We start from the raw sequence: 20,138 nt of genomic DNA, 5'->3' as shown, positions 1-20,138 counted from the left end.
GGTTATTAATGTCACTTGTTATGAAAAGTTAACATGTCACCTGATAATATATAAAAAATTATAGTATATAATTTTTTTTAAAAAAAGTTATAAAGAACGTTAGGATATAAAAATTTGAGGAGTATTTAAGTTATAGACACATATAATGCTATTTTTTTATGAAGAGTTTTCTATTGTTGTAAGTCAATGTAAGTGATCTATATACTGTGTGTGCACATAATTTGGGCTCTTTAAAAAAAATTACTTAAAGCTTAATATGTAATGTATTTTACACCATAGTTCTCATGACGAATTATCCCTCAACAAAATTAGTAGTTCATTTTCAATTATTTGTAGCAATACAATAATTATGTTTTACTTATTGCGTTCTTCCCTTTGCATCCCATCCATTTCTTTTTATTCCGTAACAAAAATTACCAAAAGCAAAAGATAAAACTTAGGAAACTTATGTGGGGGCATTGTTAAAGAATGTTAATCATATCAAAGTACAATCGATTTGTTTGAGCAAATTAGATCACATGATTTAACAAAATCATAACTGTCATTTTATCTCACAGCAAGTAATAAAAATATATGTATTAAATTAAAAGAATTATGTAATCATCGTATAGATTTTGCTGAAACTCAAATAAGAAGATTAAAACATAATTAAGAAATTAATATAGTGTATATTAAAAACGTGGTTAAGAAATTCTGGTAATACTATCATAGATAGTGGTGTACTCGAGTAGGTCCCTTAATTTGACTTGGAGTTTTTACTAAGGCCCTTTGGGAACTAATAAAAACTTCATGAGTTTTTCAAATGTTTTGATTTGAAAACATTTGGTAAGGCGTGATGATTTGCGTATCAGTGTGCATAATCAAATTAATAACATTATTAGAAGATATGTAACTTTAGGCAAGGCGTGCATGAGGAAGAAATTTATTCGTACTCAATATTTATACCAATTAAATGAATATCAGACATATTTTATGTTTATACACTTTTATCACTTAATCATAATTAAAATATACTTACTCGTCGATTTATGACTTTTCCAATAAACTTGTTTGATTTAACGGACTAAGATAGAATGTAATTGACCTTTTGTAAACTTGATTGTAAATTAATCATAACATGATTGTATTCGTTCCGGGATTTGAATTGTCACATTTTCCAAACCTCAAAGGCCTTCTATGTCTTCCGCTATTTGCCCGTCGTGTCGACTAGCCAACACATCAAGTTGATAAAAGATAATCAAGAAATGTCACGATCCGGATTTCCCACTCTCGGGAATCGTGATGACGCCTACTCATAAAAGCTAGACAAGCCAACTACTATGATTTTAACACATTAGCAATAATCCAATCAGAGATAAATAGTAATTAAAGATAATCAGATATAAAGTGCGGAAAAGTTATAACAATTCAAAATACTCCAATACATGTCTACCCAAGGATCTGGTGTCACAATTTCACGAACATCTACGAATTTCTACAAACACTGGTTTAGAAAGAAAAGTACAATTGTTCTCAAAGTGAAGAGACAGCAAAAATCTAAAACGGGGAAGGGCGACTTCAGGCTCTGCGGACGCCAGCAAATCTACCTTGGTCTCCCTGAACTGAAGGCAACTACCTCAAGGTACTCATCAGGTCCGGCATCGAAATCTGCACAAAAGAGTGCAGGGTGCAGTATTAGTACAACCGACCCCATGTACTGGTAAGTGTCGACCCTAACCTCGGTGAAGTAGTGACGAGGCTAGGACACGACAACCATATAAACCTATGCAGTTAAATCGTATACGAACAGAACGATAATAACATAAAATGACAAATAAAGATGGGAAGGGGATCATGCTGCGAGGAATATCAGGTATTAACAGAATTTTAGTAGAGAAGCATAAAGAACACCATATTTATATCAGCGGGAATAAGGAAAACAGTAACACGTGCACGACATCACCCTTCGTGCTTTTACTCTCGTCCTCACCATAAGAATCAACAGGATCGACACATCATCACCCTTTGTGCATTAACTATCATTATCATGACACGGCATCACCCTTCATGCATTAACTCTTGCAATATCGGCACGACATCACCCTTCGTGCTTTAACTCTCAAATCATGGCACGACATCACCTTTCATGCGTTAACACTCACAATATCGGCACGACATCACCCTTCGTGAGTTAACACTCACTCACCATATCATGCACGACATCACCTTTCGTGTTTTACACTCTTCCTCACCCCAAACAATAGAAACAATACATTCCGGCAAGGGAATCAACAAGATAAACAATAACATCCCGGCAAGGGAATTAACAATATAAACAATAATATCCCGGCCAGGGAATCAGCTATAACCAATCTCTTTCCAATAGTTACTTCACAAAACAAATCCTAACTTGAGCCAATACTCAACAATGATCAATTACTAGGAAATTATCATGAATCATGTTCAACATTGATAATCATCAGCCTAAGCATGGACAATACACAATAGAGTCACAACAATCATGGTATAAGACTCATGGGCATGCTTGAGACCAACGTATAGATACTCGTCACCATGCCTATACGTCGTACTCAACACTAACACGTAGCAATTAAGACCACAACTCATATTCTCTCAAGCAAAGGTTAGACCAAACACTTACCTCAATTTCACGAATAAAAATCAAACCTCAATTACTGCTTTACCTCTTAGTTCTACTTCCAATCCGCTTGTATCTAGTCATAATTTACTTAATAACATCAATAATTGCTAAATAAACCAATTCTAATGCATGATATAGATTTCCCAATGTTTCTCCCAAAAAGTCAAAAATTGACCGCGGACCTGCTTGGTCCAAACCCAAAATTCGGATCAAAACCCGATTACCCATTCACCCCCGAGCCCGAATATACAATTGATTTTGGAATTCGACCTCAATTCAAGGTCTAAATCCCCAAATTTCAATATTCCTAAGTTCTACCCAAAATTACCAATTCCACAATGAACACCCTAGATTCTAGGATGAAATCTTGTAAAAAGAAGTTAAGGAGAGAAAGAAATGAGTTTAAAATAACTTACATATGATTTAGGGAAGAAAGAGTATTTGAAAAATTGTCTCTTATGCTTTAGGGTTTTGGAAAAACAATGGATGAAAAGTCCCGTTTATATAGCCGTCACAGATCCTTAAAATGCTGACCGCGGAAAAAGGGTCGCGGCCGCGAAACAAACCGCTGACAGCGAAGTAACGGCCGCGGGAGCTTTAGCCTTGCCCACCGCGGCAGCGAAATCCCCAGAGCGGCCGCGAAATTCCACCGCGGACCGCGAAACCCCAGGTTCAGAGACCTGCAATTTTTGGAATTATGCAGCACAAGTCTTTTTCCTAAGTCCATACACCCCGAAGCCTATCCGTAACTCACCTGAGCCCTCGGGGCTCTAAACCAAACATGCATACAAGTCTAAAAACATCATATAGACTTGCTTGTGCGATCAAATCGCCAAAATAACATCAACTACGAATTTAACCTCAAATTCATGAAATTCATAAGATAGTTCAAATTTTCCATTTTCTCAACCTAGGGTCTGATTTTTATCAAATCAACTCCGATTCTTACCAATTTTTTCATAGATTCGACCTAAATATTATTTTAAAACCTGTACCAAGTCCGAAACCAAAATATGGGCCCGATACCATTCAGATCACACATCGTTTCTTTTCCAAAAGTCTTTATATTTTCCAATAGACAATTTTCTTTAAAGATTCTTTTTCTCGGGCTAGGGACCTCGAAATTCGATTTTGGGTATACACCCAAGTCCCATATTTTACTACGGACCCTATGGGTCTGGGTCCGTTTACCAAAAACGTTGACCGAAGTCAACTTTGATCAATTTTAAAGGCTAAATTCAATATTTCTCTTAAATTTCACATAAAAGCTTTTCGGAAATGTGCCCGGACCGCGCACAAATCGAGGTGAGACCAAAGGAGATTTTTAAGGCCTCGGAACACAAATTTGACTTCTAAAACAAGATATGACCTTTTGGGTCATCACAAGAAAACTATTCAAATGATCTTTTCAATCCCTATTCCGTAGTATGATTGCGATACTCTCAATTTCATATAGCTTGCCTCGAGAATTATTACATACATACTAGAAGTACATACCTGCTATTGAATAAATTATGTTAATGCAAACATATGGGAGCATTGTCCTAATTTGTTTTTTTTAAGATTCAGACGTCTGAATCTGAATATACATCTGAATATCAAGATGTGTATTAAGATTAAGACATCTGAATCTCAATATACATCTGAATATTAGGATGTGTATTAAGATCTAAATACTAAATAATTAAAACTATTTGATTTTTAATATCTGAGTGTATAAAATTTATTTTTATTTGAAAATTAATAAACATAAAATTTAAATAAAATACTAATTAATCTAATATTCTATCAATAAAATCTATAATTTTTTTAAAATATAGTAGTTGCTGGTGGTGATGGCTAATGGTAGTGCTTGTGAATGCTGTTTAGAGGTGGTGGTTGGTGGTAGGTTTGGTTGATAGTTATGGTTGAGGGTAGTATTAGTGGTGATTAGTAATGGTGGCGATTATGATTGAGGATGGTGGTGGTGGTAGTTGCGATTGAGGAATGTGGTAGTTAATAATGATGTGTAGTGCCAGTTATGGTTGTTGCTGGTGATGGAGTGGTTAGTTGTGGTAGTTGAGGTGGATGGGTGTTATTTGTGGTTGAGAATGATGATGGTGGGAGTGGTGCAGATGGTGGGTGGTGGTAATCGATTATGGTGACAACTATGTTTGAGGATGATGGTGGTGGTGGTGGTGGTAGTCAGATGCAGAGCTAGGATTTGAAGTGTGTGGGTTCTAAATTGTAAAATAATACTATGACCTAAAACTAATATACAATAACAAACTGACTAAAGAATGAGTATCGATATTTAATATATATTTAAAAAGTAACAAAAGATAAACACAATATATGAATATAAACATTATCATTTTAATTGCACTCGACGACTTGTCATGTTTTGAAAACGATCAATGATCGCATCATTAGGTACACTTTCAAATACTTAATCCTCTATATAACAAACTAAACAATCATTCAAAAAGTTTATCACCAATCCTGCTTCGCAAATCATTTTTAATAAACTTCACTGAAGAAAAAGCCCTTTCGACCGTTGCAGTAGCCACAGGTAATATCAAACTCAATTTCACAAGCAAATAAATAAGTCCTCATGTCTTGTGAATATTTGTTTTAACCAATGTCTTCGACAGATCACCAAGCCCTTTCAATTTAGAGAATGCATTGTTCAATTCTCGCACATAGTCAATATAGTTGTCAAGCTCACAACTAAGATATTCAAGGTTAGAAGCAGTGAACTCATTTGGATAATATGTAGCAAGTTTCATAATCTTATTTCTATCATAATCTGCAAAAAAATATTGGGACACAAACTAGCCATACCAAGAAGCAACTCAGTATTCACTTCACTAAAACGACTGCTAAGCTTCGAAAGTTGCAAATCAATAGTTGCACAAAAAATTCTACGTACAAATGATGAGAATATGTAATAGTTGAGCTTTCACGCTTCGACTTTCCAAGTGCATACTTCTCATCCATTTTTGGGATTACAATACCATTCTTATCACAAAACGCAGAGACATCTTCTATCAAAGAATTCCGTTTAGATTCCCTCATTGTTTGCAATTGCTTCTTTGTGAAATCAACAAGTTTCATTGCACTAAAAATATCTTGATCTTTTTTTTGTAGGTCCATATTCAAATCATATGTAATTGCCAATAATTTTAACATCAAATGTAACATACACACGAACTCATAAGATCTTATATCTTCCACTAGACTTTTTGCCAATGTTTTCTCCTGATAATTTGAACCCTCATTTGCAAGAACTCCAAGTATATGAAAAATTGATGAGAATAAAGAAATAAAGTTACACAATGTCTTAAAGTGAGATCCCCAACGGGTATCACCCGACCTTTGAAAACCAAGTTCTTGATTTAATCCACTTCCTGTATGAACTTCACCAAGCACTAATAACTCATCTAAATTTTCGGCTTGATCATCTCTAAGTATCTCCCTATGCTTATAAGAACCTCCAACAACATTCAAAACATTAGCCAAAATGTTTAAAAAATTATTTACATCATGATGTTTCTTTGCAACAGCTGCAAGAGTTAATTGCAATTGATGAGCAAAGCAACGTATGCAATATGCCGAAGGATTATCTTTCAGAATCAAAGTTTTAAGACCATTGATTTCACCTTGCGTGTTACTTGCTCCATCATACCCTTGTCCCCGTATTAGAGATGAACTCAATGAATATTGTAAAAGTAAAGAATATATTGCTTTTTGTAATGCAGGTGCAGTTGTACCTTTAACATGAACAAGACCAAGGAATCGCTCAATAAGTTCACCTTCCTTGTTGACATAGCGCAGAACAAGAGCCATTTGTTCCTTATGAGATACATCCTTAGACTTATCAACTAATATCCCAAAAAAAAAATCCCCATTCAAGTCTTCAATAATTGCTTTCACCATTTCTTTTGCACAAGAACTTACAATATCTTTTTGAATATCAGGAGAAGTCATGTTGTTATTTTTTGGAGCTTTTTCTAATACCACATTTTTCACATCTTCCTTCTTATCTGCAAACCATTTTAAGAGATCTAAAAAGTTGCCTCTTTTTGTAGAATTTACACTCTCATCATAACCCCGAAAAAGTATTCCTTCTTTCAAAAGATACCTTATCACATCAATTGAAGCATTCAAGCGAAGTCGATGTTCACTTTTAATTTTCTCAGATTGCTTGTCCAAATAAGTTAGAATGGATTGTGCTTGGTTCATTAAATCTAGCATCATCTTAAAACATCGATTGTGAACACTACTCACGTCACCCACATGTGATTTAAGCCTTTCTAAACCTTTACTCCAACCTCTAAAACCATCCGTTGTGAAAGCATCGCCTACTTTTTTCCATATCCTCCAACCTCATTTTTACACAAGTAACAACATAAACAAAATGCTGCATCTTGTTTAATGTTATATTCTAACTATTAAGAACATGAAGTTTTAAACCATTCAGGATTAAAATAACGAATTATTCCTCCAAAATCTCTTTTTGGAAAGACAAAATCACGAGGTTGACAAGGTCCATTTTGTATATAATTTCTCCCTATGCGGTCAAGTAAATTAGGAGGATATTCTGAAATTGGTTTTCTTTCAGCGGGATCAGGCTCATAATCCAACACTTTATCCGATACTTGGGAAGGATTAATATTGTTATTAATAACTGGGCATGGAAAACTTGGCAAAGGAGAGCTAGAAGAAGCTACAGAAGCTTGAGCTTTGTAAAAACTCGTGATCATATTACTTTTGCTAGAAGACCCCAAAAATCACAAAATATAAATTCACTTCAAGTTGTATGTTTCAAAATACTATAACAACCTATTCTTTATCTTTTTTGACATAGTTCAATTTGTAAACTAAATATGCTTTATTCCTAAAAACTTAAAAACTTAGTCTAGATGGATAGTATATACAGTAAAGTCAATTCAATTTATTTGTCTAACAAAGAGACCCACTTATAAGGCCACAACATATGAAAGAAGTCAGAGGTTACAGGCTAATGCTTCGAATAATGACTAATGATTCGAATAGTGATTTAGCTTTCCATATGTTTGCAAATCTTGCTTTCCACATTTATTATATAAATAAAACATAATGATTGTTATGATAAATATCACATTATGTTGGATGTCTACTCTCTTCCATGATCTTCATCTCAAATGTTTAATGACATATTCAATGACATATTTTGTATGTTCAATGATATATTCCATGACATATTTTCTTCACTTTTATGACTATATAAAGGCCTTGTAATAGATAGAAAAATACACACAATTGAAGAAGAAATAAGAATCTCTCTTCCTCTCTTTCTCTCTATATCTCTTAGTTTATTTTTGCTTGTTCTATATTTTTATTTTGGGTTATATTTTATAACACGTTATCAACACGGGGCTCTACCATCTCAAGAAGATCTTTGAGAAAATTAAGGTATAATTTTTCTAAAATTTGTATTTTTTAATTATGTCTGATATTATGAAAAGAAAGTTCGTTGCCCATGAAATTTCGGGCAAGAACTATATGACATGAGTATTGGATGCTGAAATCCATGTAGATGCAATGGGTCTTAGAGACGCCATTAAAGATAAAGATAAAGCATCTACCCAAGACTGTGCTAAGACCTTGATTTTCTTGCGTCATCATCTGGATGAAGGGTTGAAAATTGAATATCTCACAGTGAAAGATCCACTTGTTTTGTGGAATGGTTTAAAAGAAAGATATGACAATTTAAAGTTGGTCACTCTTCCACAAGCACGATATGATTGGGCTCATCTTAGGCTCCAAGACTTTAAGTCTGTTTCTGAATATAATTCTGCTATGTTTAGAATTACTTCTAAATTGAAACTCTGTGGAGATAATATCAGTGACTATGATATGCTTGAAAAAACGTTTACAATGTTTCATGCCTCCAATATGATCTTGCAATAGCAGTACCGAGAGAAAGGCTTCACAAAGTACTCTCAGTTGATTTCTCTTCTACTTATGGCTGAACGAAACAATGAATTACTTATGAGAAATCACGAAAATCGACCCACTGGGTCTACACCATTGCCTAAAGAGGATAAGGTGTATTCCCATTATGCTAATCGTGGAAAAGGTCGTGGCCATATTTGTGGTCATGGTCGTGGCCATATCCAAGGAAGAAAATTTCCTGGTGTTAATCATCCTCCACCGAAAAATAACTTCCAAAAATGGAAAGGGAAAGATGAGAAGCGAAACGCAGAGGGTTCAGAAACTAAATGCTATCGTTGCGGTGGAAAAGGGTATTGGGCAAAAATTTGTCGCATACCAAAATATTTGGTTGAGCTTTATCAAGAATCTCTGAAGAATAAAGGCCCTGAAGCCAATCTTGTCTATGACAATGAATTTGACATCACCCATTTGGATGTGGCAGATCTTTTTGAGCACCCTGATAAAAAAATAAACCACTTGATCGGCGATGGATCTGTGGTTAGAGATGATTGAGCAATTTAATTTTTATGCTTTCCTATTCGTAGTATGTAATGAATAAACATCTCGTAATTTTTATTGTACTTTATAATTCTTCTTATGTAGTTATTAAAAATATTTTTATTTCTGAAATTTTATAAATTTCACAAAGAAGGAGTAATATCCTATTAATTAGTATTCTAGTCTCAGTGATCTTTTAACAATTTTAACTTTCCTTTACGTTGCTTTAATTCTCTTTAAGAAAAGGTTTACAAGCACCCTGGAACAACTTTTGTTACTTCACCCTCAATTTTTTTTTATGAGTATGTTCTTTTCTTACACGGATCAATTATTTTTCATACAATGTGGAGGAAAATGCAAATAATTTATACATGTAAATAAATTTATTGTAGTTGTATTAGTCATATGTGTACTTGTATTATTTTTTGTGTAATTATTTGTATAATAATTAGAATTTGTCAGAAAATGCATTAAAGGCTGCTATTGAATTATTGGTTTAACTTTATTTCTTTTTCATTTTTCTCTAAAAATACTAATATTTATTCATATACTTCTTTTGTATGTCAAACTACAAAAAGCAAATATGGATATCTTTCAAAGCAAACTTGGATCAAAGTTCAATTGTAAAAATATTTGCTTAATTGATTCATGTACGACATATACAATATTCAAAGAGAAGAAATATTTCTCTCATTTAAGTATGTATAAGGCAGATATTACTACAATTTCTGGTAGTAGTAATCTAATTGAAGGCTCTAGAAGAGCTACTATAACTCTGCCTATGGGATCAATAATTATCATAGAGAATGCAATGTTCTCCTCCAAGTCCAAGAGGAACTTGTTGAGTTTTAAAGATATCCGCGGAAATGGATTTTATATTGAGATAATAGATGAGAATAATATGGAATATCTCATCGTTACCAAGAATGTCTCTACCCAAAAAAGAGTTATTGAGAAGTTCCCATCTTTATCTTGTGGCCTATATTGGATAAAAATTAGTGCAATTGAGGCACATTCTACCTTAAACCAAAAGGTTACTACTTCCAATACTTTTGTACTTTGGCATGATTGATTGGGCCATCCTGGATCAATTATGATGAGACGAATCATAGAAAACTCAAATGGGCATTCATTAAAGAATTTGAAAATTCTTTTAAATAATGAATTTTCTTGCACTTCTTGTTATCAAGGCAAGTTAATTATAAGACCATCACCAACAAACGTTGGGATTGAGTCTCCTGCGTTTTTAGAACGTATATAAGGGGACATTTATGGACCTATTCACCTACCTAGTGGGTCGTTTAGATATTTTATGGTCTTAATAGATGCATCTTCTAGATGGTCTCATGTATGCCTATTGTCATCTCGTAACCTCGCGTTTGCAAAATTAATGGCACAAATAATCCGATTACGGGCACAATTTCCCGATAATCCAATTAAGTCTATTAGACTTGATAATGCTGCTGAGTTTTCATCCCAAGCATTTAATGATTATTGCTTATCAATTGGGATAAAAGTGGAACATCCTGTAGCTCATGTTCACACTCAAAATGGCCTTGCAAAGTCTTTAATTAAACGTCTGCAATTGATACTAAGACCGTTACTCATGAAAACGAAGTTGCCTACTTCTATTTGGGGTCATGCCATTTTACATGCAGCAATACTAATTCGTCTCACACCGACAAATTATCACAAATATTCCCCGTTGTAATTAGTTTTGGGTCATGAACCTAATATATCTCATCTAAGAATTTTTGGATGCGCTGTATATGTGCCTGTAGCACCCCCATATCGCACCAAGATAGGTCCCCAAAGAAGGTTAGGAATATATGTTGGGTTTGAATCGCCCTCCATTATTCGCTACCTTGAAACATTAACGGGAGATTTGTTCACGGCTCGTTTTGCAGATTGTCGATTCGATGAGGCATTTTTCCCAAAATTAGGGGGAGAAATTAGTGAAACCAAACGTGAAATTTTGTGGAAAAATACATCATTGTCTCATCTTGATCCACGTGCCTCTATTTGTAACACAAAGGTGTAAAAGATTATCCATTTGCAGAAAATAGCAAATCAAATGCCAGATGCATTTACGGATCTGAAAAGGATAACAAAATCACATATCCCTACAGAGAATGTTCCAATCCGTATTGATGTCCCTATTGGAAAATCTTCTAGTGTCATAGCTAATGAGTCAAAAGCACGGCTAAAACGTGGCAGACCATTAGGTTCTAAGGATCGAAATCCTAGAAAAAGGAAAATAAATGATCAAGATGACACTACGAAAGAGTCTCATAAAAAAATTCACGATTTAACCAATCCTGAGATTCATGAGGAAATCAATGAGCCTGAGACTCAAGAAAATAAGGAACTATCAATAAATCCAATTGATATTGAGACAAATTTTAATCGAATGGATATAGTGGTGGATTACATCTTTGCACATAATGTTGCATCTAGCATTATGCAAGAAAGTGAGGATCTTGAACCTCAATCTTTGTCAATAAAGACTTGATTGGCCAAAATGGCAAGAAACAATCCAATTAGAGCTAAGTTCACTTGCAAAACGTGAAGTTTTTGGGCCTGTAGTCCAAACACCTAATGGTGTTAAGCCTGTTGGCTATAAATGGGTCTTTGTACGCAAAAGGAATGAGAAAAATGAGGTACAAAGATATAAGGCACACCTTGTTGCACAAGGATTTTCATAAAGGCCTGGTGTCGATTATGAAGAACATATTCTCCTGTTATGGATGCTATAACATTTCATTATCTCATTAATTTTGCTGTCCATGAAAAGCTTGACATGAATTTAATGGATGTAGTTACAGCCTACCTTTACGGCTCACTTGATAATGAGATATACATGAAATTTTTTGAGGGATTTAAAATGCCTAACACACAGAATTCAAAGTCCCGGAAAATATTTTCAATCAAATTGCAAAGATCTTTGTATGGTCTAAAGCAATCAGGAAGAATGTGGTATAACCATCTTAGTGAGTATTTATTAAAGGGGGGTTATATAAATGATGTCATTTGTCCATGTGTTTTTATAAAGAAAACAACATCGGAATTTGTTGTACTTGTCGTATATGTCGATGACATAAACCTTATTGGAACTCCTACAGAACTCCAAAAGGCAATTGATTATTTAAAGAAGGAATTCGAGATGAAAGATCTCGGGAAGACAAAATTGTGTCTCGGTTTGCAAATTAAATATGTGACAAATGAGATTTTTGTTCATCAATCTGCCTACATTAAAAAGGTATTGAAACGGTTTTACATGGATGAAGCACATCCATTAAGTACTCTGATGATTGTTCGATCACTTGATGTGAATAAGGACCCGTTTTGACCTCAAGAAAAGAATGAAGAGCTTCTTGGTCCTGAAGTACCATATCTTAGTGCAATTGGTGCACTAATGTATCTTGCTAACACTACAAGGCCTGACATAACTTTTTCGGTTAATGTCTTAGCAAGATATAGCTCTGCTCCTACAAGGAGACACTGGAATGGGATCAAACACATATTGCGATATCTAAAAGGGACTACCGATATGGGCTTATTTTATGGCAATGATTGCAATCCCGATCTTGTTGGTTATGCCGATGCTGGGTATTTATCTGACCCGCATAAGGCTCGATCTCAAACAGGTTATGTGTTTACATGTGGCGGCACTGCCATATCTTGGCGATCGACTAAGCAATCAATTGTGGCTACTTCTTCTAATCATGCTGAGATAATTGCTATTTATGAAGCAAGTCGAGAATATATTTGGTTGAGGTCTATAATACATCTTATCCGAGACAAATGTGGTTTGAAGTGTGAAAAACTACCCACAATTTTGTATGAAGACAATGCAGCATGCATAACCCAATTAAAGGGAGGATTGATAAAAGGAGATAGGACAAAACACATTTCACCAAAGTTATTTTTTACACATGATCTTCAAAAGAATGGTGATATCAATGTGTAACAGATTCGTTCAACTGATAATATGGCTGATTTGTTCACCAAATCTCTACCAACATCAACCTTCAAGAAACTGGTGTACAAAATTGGGATGCGAAGGCTCAAGGATGTGAGTTGATGCTCTCACCAGGGGGAGTTAATACGCGTTATACTCTTTTTCCTTTACAAGATTTTGTCCCACTGGGTTTTCCTTGCAAGATTTTTAACGAGGCAACTAAAAGGCGTATTTCTAAACATGTGTACTCTTTTTCCTTCACTAGGATTTTTTTTCCCATAGGGTTTTTTCCTAATAAGGTTTTAACGAGGTACATTATCTATGGACATCAAAGGGGGAGTGTTATGATAAATATCACATTATGTTGGATGTCTACTCTTCTTCCATAATCTTCATCTCAAATGTTTAATGACATATTTTGTATGTTCAATGATATATTCCATGACATATTTTCTTCACTTTTATGCCTATATAAAGGCCTTGTAATAGATAGGAAAATACACACAATTGAAGAAAAAATAAGAATCTCTCTTTCGCTCTATATCTCTTAGTTTGTTTTTGCTTGTTCTATATTGTTATTTTAGGTTATATTTTATAACAATGATAATTTAATCTCTGACTAGTACCTATGTGAATGTAAGTTGGTCTCACTAAGAAATTGAAAACAAGAAAGTAGGATCAATGGACCACATACCTTGTCTACCGGTTTGTCAGGGATTCCAGGTTTGAGCTTTTGGAAAATACAAAAGCACAAATTGACCAAAAGAATAGAGGTCAAAATGTGGGACAACCCTAGAATCAAAGATTAAAAATCAAATTTTGTATAAATTATCAAATATAAAATATAAGAGAAACATATGAAGCACAAAATCAGAAAAAAAGAATTGAAGAAGAAAAATGGGTCTAACTTCTAAGTGAGAAAGAGCATACACAGCAGAGAATTGGAGGACGTCCAACAGATTGTGGTAGCAGACTAGTAGTGATTGTCGATAAACAGAGGCAGAGAAGACCCCTAGTTTTCTTGATTTGGGAATTGGGATTTGTCGTTTGGTCTTTGGAGTTGGAAGGCTTTTGTTCTTTTCTTTATTAGAAAGAAAGAAAATGTTTTTTTATTTTATTTATTAAAAGATAAATGTTAGTTTAGTCTCTATTTAGAGGAACGTCTGAGCAAAAACGTTTTTATGTTTATTAAAAGAAAACGTCATCGTTCAGTTTGTGATTTGTATTAAAAAAATGTGAAAAGCAACAAAATAAAACACTGCTTCTTTCACAGCAAGCCCAACCCTTACCATTGAACCTAGAACCATTTTGTTACTAAGTTCGGCATTATATATTTATATATATATATAATGAATATTTCAATACATATACAGGGTTCCGAAAAAAGTCACTGGGTTCGCCCGAACCCGTACCCACTACTGTAGCTCCGCCCCTGGTGGTTGCATGGTGGTTGTTGATGATAGTAGGCGGTTATGACAATTAATAATGAATATGAATGATAGCATCTTAATTAAATTAAGTCCATGTTATGGATCTTAATCATATAAACCTATTCAGACCCATTAAGTGATTGTGAAGTAAAAAAAAGAAAACACACTTAATAATTAAGATTCAAACTTAAAAAACAAACGCGCTTAATATCTGAGATCTTAAATGATTAAGATTCAGAGCTTCATTAAGTACAAATAAATGAGGCCTTAGACTCATTCATTAGACTAACTAGAACGAATGAGATTAATAATAAAGGGCAAAAGAGCCAGATATTTTACAGATTTTTCTGTGAAAAGATTGGCCAGATTTTATAATGTGGCACTTGTGGTTCCAAGCGTCAACCATTTGAAGCAATTTTATATTTTTCTATCCACTGTTGGTCTTATAATGTCCATATTTCATTCTCCTCTTCTATTGGTTCATGTGATCTTCTTTTTCTGATTCCCACATGACTGTCAACCTATCCTTGTTCAATCTTCTTCACTGCACTACATAATAAAAGACTCACCTTTTCTGTGATAGTATTTCTTGTTTCTTCATTATTTGGCCTTTTCAATATTGTAAACAGAAAACCGTTTTCACTTCTGTGGGGTAGGCTCATTGTGTGCATCTTTAGAAGTGTACTACTAATCTGCTAAACAGTTTCAAATCTTCTTGTATGTTTCCGAGGCTACATATCAATGATACCGATAAAGGAGGGAACAAAATGGCTCTTTGTGAACAGTCCGCCGCCATTACCAAAATAGCTCTTGTAAGTAAAGCATTTTAATGTTCTCTTTGTCTTCTTCAGTATAGTTGCTTGAATTTCGAATAACCTGAATTGATTGTTGTTCGCTGTTGAGTCGATTAAACATCCTTTGGCTGGTAAATTGCATTCTCTTAAATGCTCAAACATGTCAATGCAGCTTTTGACATGTTTATAGAGGTAAACCACACATAAGATAGAATACTAGCACTCCAAAAGATATATAAACAAATCAAAATGCATGGACCAAGACATCAGATTCTTTTATTGACTTAAATTTCTTCATATGTTTATTTCTTGTCCTGTTCAGATTCAGAAACTGTTTTCCTATTTGATAACTTAGCTTATTAACTGTTTCACCAAAAAGTTATGAACCTTTCAGTTAAATCAATTAATGATAAAATGAACGGTGAATCTTAGTTAAGAATAATAAAATCTACACCAAATATTATATTCAAAGCCGGTTAAGATAAACAACGTTAATCAGTGTGTTTGTACCGATTAAATGCTCGTAAATGCAGCCGATTAAATGCTCGTAAATGCAATAACATAAATATTGTGCAATAAATGTAGATAGTGACAATGAATATAACAAAAAGGAATCTACCACCCAATTATTGTAACACTTGGATGGTTCTTTTCTCTGACATCATCGTGGGGAAAAGAGAAATAAAGAAGGTTGAGGGATCTTTGGATCTTGTGAATAAAGAAGCAAAAACGTATGTTTGAATAGGATAATTAATGAACAAGACAACTGTTGTATATTCTCTCAGGTCAATCTTTTACAATGTGTTTTTTCTCATAAAGCGAAGATCCCCTTTTTGTGGGGTCCATCCCATTAATTAAGGAAGACTTTTCTTCCTTGTTGGTTGTTTTCAAAGTTGGCAACCATCATCTCTTTTGCATTTGTCAAATTCGGCAGGCGTGCAGAAGGAAATGTCAAATGTAATAGGCGAGGCTCTGCCTATAAAAGGAGAGCTTCGGCCCTTATTTTGATACACCAACAAAGAAAGAAAGAAAGAGTGAGGTTTCATAGATAAGGTATAAGAAAATAGTCTGTGAGGAAAATAGAGAGTGAGCGATATTGTAGTGAGATAAAAATATCAAAAGAGGGTCATTTCTTTTGAGTGTTGTAGTGGTCTTTGGAGTATTTTACTCGGACCTACAAAGTGTAAAATTCCTTGCTATAGTGATATCAGTTGCTCGTCTCAGGACCGTGTTTTTTTCCCTTATTCAAAAGAGTTTTCCACGTAAAAATCTTGGTGTCTTCTTTTATCCGTGTTAATTATCGTATCTCGGTGCTACATTATTATTCCGTTTTTAGTACCGTGAATATTATTTTTGTAGGGAGTTTATTCCAACACTTTTTGTTTCTATCTCCTTCTATTTATGGGAGATATTTCCCCAAAATCCTAAAAAGTACAAATTAAGGAATATCCAAAGGAATATTTCTTATATTCATATTTGAACCTATGCTACTGTTATTTCTTCATCTCAGCTGCCCGTCTTTGGCATCAGCCCTCTCGAGAGCGGCTTTCAGTTACTACCCGCAGTTGACCCCGTCCTTGATCTCGCTTATCCCTTACTGCCTAGTCGCCAAATTTAGACCAATACATTAACCACCATAGAATAATAGTTTTAGCTAGCTTTGCTTAATTGATAATGTTCCATGTTTTTCCTTAACGATGGGATGAGGTAAGGACCTTGGTGCTAATGGCTTGTGATTTTGTGAACTATAAAATACTTTGGGCCAAATATTGGCTGATAAGTGCTAGCTGAGAAGTTGATATAAGCTGTTTCATTTCATCTGCTCACAGAATGTCTTCGTCGGTCATAGGTTGATAGCAATTACAGAACTCCGTTTTCTCCGTTCTGCAATTCATCCCAGTCTACTCATTTTGTTGAGATGATTCTTCCATATTCTTCTAGTGGAACGAATTGTATGGCGAGACATCCTGATGTACAACAACTGAAGCCTCTAAATCATAAGGCTTTATGTCCTAATCCTTCTCAGCCACAGAGTTTATCATGCTCTAATAGTAATTCTCCTACCAATGCTTTTGAAAGGAGCAATGATCTTTGTATTCTGGATGTAAGCCAGGCCAATTCAGATGTTTCATCAGCAAAGAGACGTGCTTACATGAAGGAGGATCGACTATGTCCCTATCTACCCCTTGAGGATGACCATCGATCTCTAAAGAGGGCTAAGTTAGGAGATGCTGGCAGACGTGAGGGAATTTCAGGCACTTCAAATTCTCTGTCATTCGTTGAAGTATCTCCAGATAATGTCATGGAATTGATTGGTCCGAAACTATTCTGCATAGCAAGAAGAACCATAGTACAGTAAGCCTAATTTCTTTCATGTATTTCCAGGGTAGCGTGATGGTAGACTTGTAAACTTGAGGCTCGACACGAGAAGTTAGTAAAGTAATTTTGCTGATACGAATTTGATTTTACTTTCAGTCTCTGCCCCCGTGCTACACTGTTCCATTTATTTATCTAGATAACACCACTTGCTAGAACTTTGAACTGCACAAGTGGAAGAAGTCATTTTATCTACTAACTGGTGGTTAAATTGGCATAAACACTATCCTTCATATTAAAATGTACTTTGCCAAAGTATCTAATTTGCGACAATCAATAGAAGGTTTCATGTTACTTTGGTGTCCAAGTTTGTGTATGGTCCGTCGCTGGCTCAGTGCATTGGCCTTCTTAAAGTAATATATCGACAAGGAATTTGAGGAAATACTTCTGGGACAGAGGTTTCTGCTGTGTTTTTGGTCAATTATTAGTTTTTCTTTTTGTCTGTGATGTATTATTAACTTGCTGTTTACTATTTTCAGCCAACAACGGATCTTGGCGATACAAGTGTTTGAGCTACACAGGCTCATAAAGGTACTTCACATTTTTGGCGAAACACTAAATGTAACCTGGAGGGTTAGAATTTACTTAAGCTACTATCTTTTTCAGGTGCAGAAGTTGATTGCCGCATCACCAGATATATTATTTGAAAACAACTTCTATCTCACCCAACCTTCTATCAGATCTTCAGTGAAAAAGTTGCTATCCAATAATGTTCGCGAATCTTCTGCGGTGCCTGTTAAAGCAAAGGTTGATCCTCCGAAACCTATAACTTTTGAGCATTCAGCGGATAATAATGCTCACGAAAATCTGCTTACTCTCGATAATGAAAATGATAGAAGACACATACCACAGCAGGCAACTCAAAATTCATACGTAGGGACAACAACATCAAGATCTGTTGCTTCTGATCCCAAATTACCACTTCCTGGAAATCAGTGCTTAGTTCCAATAAGGTCACCTTCTGAAGGACTTGTTTACAAAAACTATACCGGACCTTGTCCTCCTCCTCCCGGTTTCGTGGCATCAACTTATGGTAATTTTACGCCTGTGAACTTGTCTGCTGTTCGAGGAGACTTTTCGAAGTTTCAAAGTCAAACAGTTGAGGATCACAATACGGAGCAGCGAATTCAAGTGATTAAGGTTGTGCCTCACAACCCTAAGACAGCACCTGAATCAGCAGCTCGGATATTTAGGTCCATACAGGAAGAAAGGAAACTACATTTCAGTCTTACCTTGTAAGGAGTAGGCCCTTTCAACTATTACTATATGTTTTCCTTTTGTATGTCCTTCATCATTTCTTTTAATCAAAAGACTCTTTACTGTAAATGCATTCAATTGAAAGCAACAGAAACTAACTTCATTCTTTTGTATCATTGACTGAAACTTGCGCACGGATGTAAAAGATGGATTGAAGATATAGTACAAATGTCAATAATCTTAAACTATTTTCTGACTTCTCTGCGAATATTTGCAGCAAGCTTGCAATAAATAATGTTAAGGTGATTTCTATTGTTCGGAGAGAGACGACAGGTTGGATCTTGTGTTTGTGAATATTTATTTTCCCTTTTTCACTTTGCTTTGAACTTGTGTTTGTTTGACCAAAAAGTGTTAAGCTTTTTGTTTAACTAATTAATGATGAAAATAGAGGATGAATCTTAGCCAAGGATAATTAACTCTAGATCTAAACACATGGAATAAGAGAAAAAGATATAATCAAGCTTATAAACTTTATAAGATGTCAAATGTAAATAATAGGCTTACATTCTTGACATATTTTCCCATGATGTTGTGATAAAGACAGAAAAGATGGGATGCCATCGACAATAACGAGATCTATCCTTTTGATTCAATAATCACGATTATAGAGATTTGTATTCACTATCTAAAACTTTTCTTGGTTTTCTTCCCTTCTTCTCCTTCCAGGAGAGGAAGCCCCATTTTCATGTCTTCTTACCTCCTATATATATTGTCAGTGTTCCCTTTTATCCATCGGTCCTTAACCAGAATGTCTTCATCCCTTGATTGTACTTCACGTCGCCACCCTCAAGTACTACGATATTTACTTCGCCATACACGCTTTTTGACGGCTCGATCTCAGCAGTGGCCGAGGTATTCATTGTTATTACATCTTGTGGGTACGACCACGACTTAGTCAACCTTTTATATACCATTCTTGTTAGCGCTAATCCACGTGTGGTCAGATTTTGACCCATACAGTGTCCACATATGAAGTAAACTTCGAACTTTTGGTACTAACCAAGTTTACCTTGCTGTACGATTGGGTGAAAGTAATCAGCATGATATTAAGGCTTTCAAATAGCTAAACATTAAAACATGCTTCTCGTCGTCGTCCTTTCCTTTGAAGCATTCCCCTTTTCTTTTTTCCTCTGTCTGTCCTTTTAACCACCTTTATTAGATGCTTAACTATTAAGAACGTCATAAAAATTGGGCCTAATTACTAGAGAATCAGATTTAGTAGC

General features: G+C 34.9%; 1 protein-coding gene and 1 long non-coding RNA gene across 4 annotated transcripts; one reads left to right on the top strand and one right to left on the bottom strand.

The window, feature by feature from the left end:
- Positions 1-1,392: 1,392 nt before the first annotated feature.
- LOC107766208 (uncharacterized) lies at positions 1,393-14,160 on the bottom strand. The gene is made up of 3 exons (XR_001643612.2): positions 13,989-14,160; positions 13,753-13,850; positions 1,393-1,647 (listed from the first exon to the last, which is right to left on the bottom strand). It is a non-coding gene; the product is annotated as an uncharacterized LOC107766208 (long non-coding RNA).
- A 771-nt stretch (positions 14,161-14,931) lies between these two features.
- On the top strand, positions 14,932-19,028 carry LOC107766207 (ELF3-like protein 2). Of its 3 annotated transcripts, XM_016584956.2 has the most exons (4): positions 14,932-15,300; positions 17,396-17,637; positions 18,138-18,189; positions 18,265-19,028. In XM_016584956.2, exons 1-4 carry the CDS (start codon positions 15,208-15,210, stop codon positions 18,895-18,897), a joined length of 1,020 nt encoding a protein of 339 aa, XP_016440442.2. In that variant the 5' UTR covers positions 14,932-15,207; the 3' UTR covers positions 18,898-19,028. The 3 variants fall into 3 exon arrangements, 2 of the variants coding, with proteins under 2 accessions (XP_016440442.2, XP_016440441.2); XR_012711080.1 differs by lacking the exon at positions 14,932-15,300 and having other exon boundaries at positions 15,307-18,056; positions 18,265-18,352; XM_016584955.2 differs by lacking the exon at positions 14,932-15,300 and having other exon boundaries at positions 15,308-17,637.
- The last annotated feature ends 1,110 nt before the right edge of the window (positions 19,029-20,138 follow it).

This window comes from Nicotiana tabacum, chromosome 6 (assembly GCF_000715075.1).
Source record: "Nicotiana tabacum cultivar K326 chromosome 6, ASM71507v2, whole genome shotgun sequence".
NCBI lineage: Eukaryota > Viridiplantae > Streptophyta > Magnoliopsida > Solanales > Solanaceae > Nicotiana > Nicotiana tabacum.
This window is presented reverse-complemented; position numbering and strand designations above follow the sequence as displayed.

Coding starts and splice junctions, on each gene's coding strand:
- LOC107766207 (XM_016584955.2), top strand. CDS start 17,201: ATGATTCTTCCATATTCTTCTAGTGGAACGAATTGTATGGCGAGACAT. Junction 17,638..18,137: donor GCAAGAAGAACCATAGTACA/GTAAGCCTAATT, acceptor TACTATTTTCAG/CCAACAACGGATCTTGGCGA. Junction 18,190..18,264: donor AGCTACACAGGCTCATAAAG/GTACTTCACATT, acceptor TATCTTTTTCAG/GTGCAGAAGTTGATTGCCGC.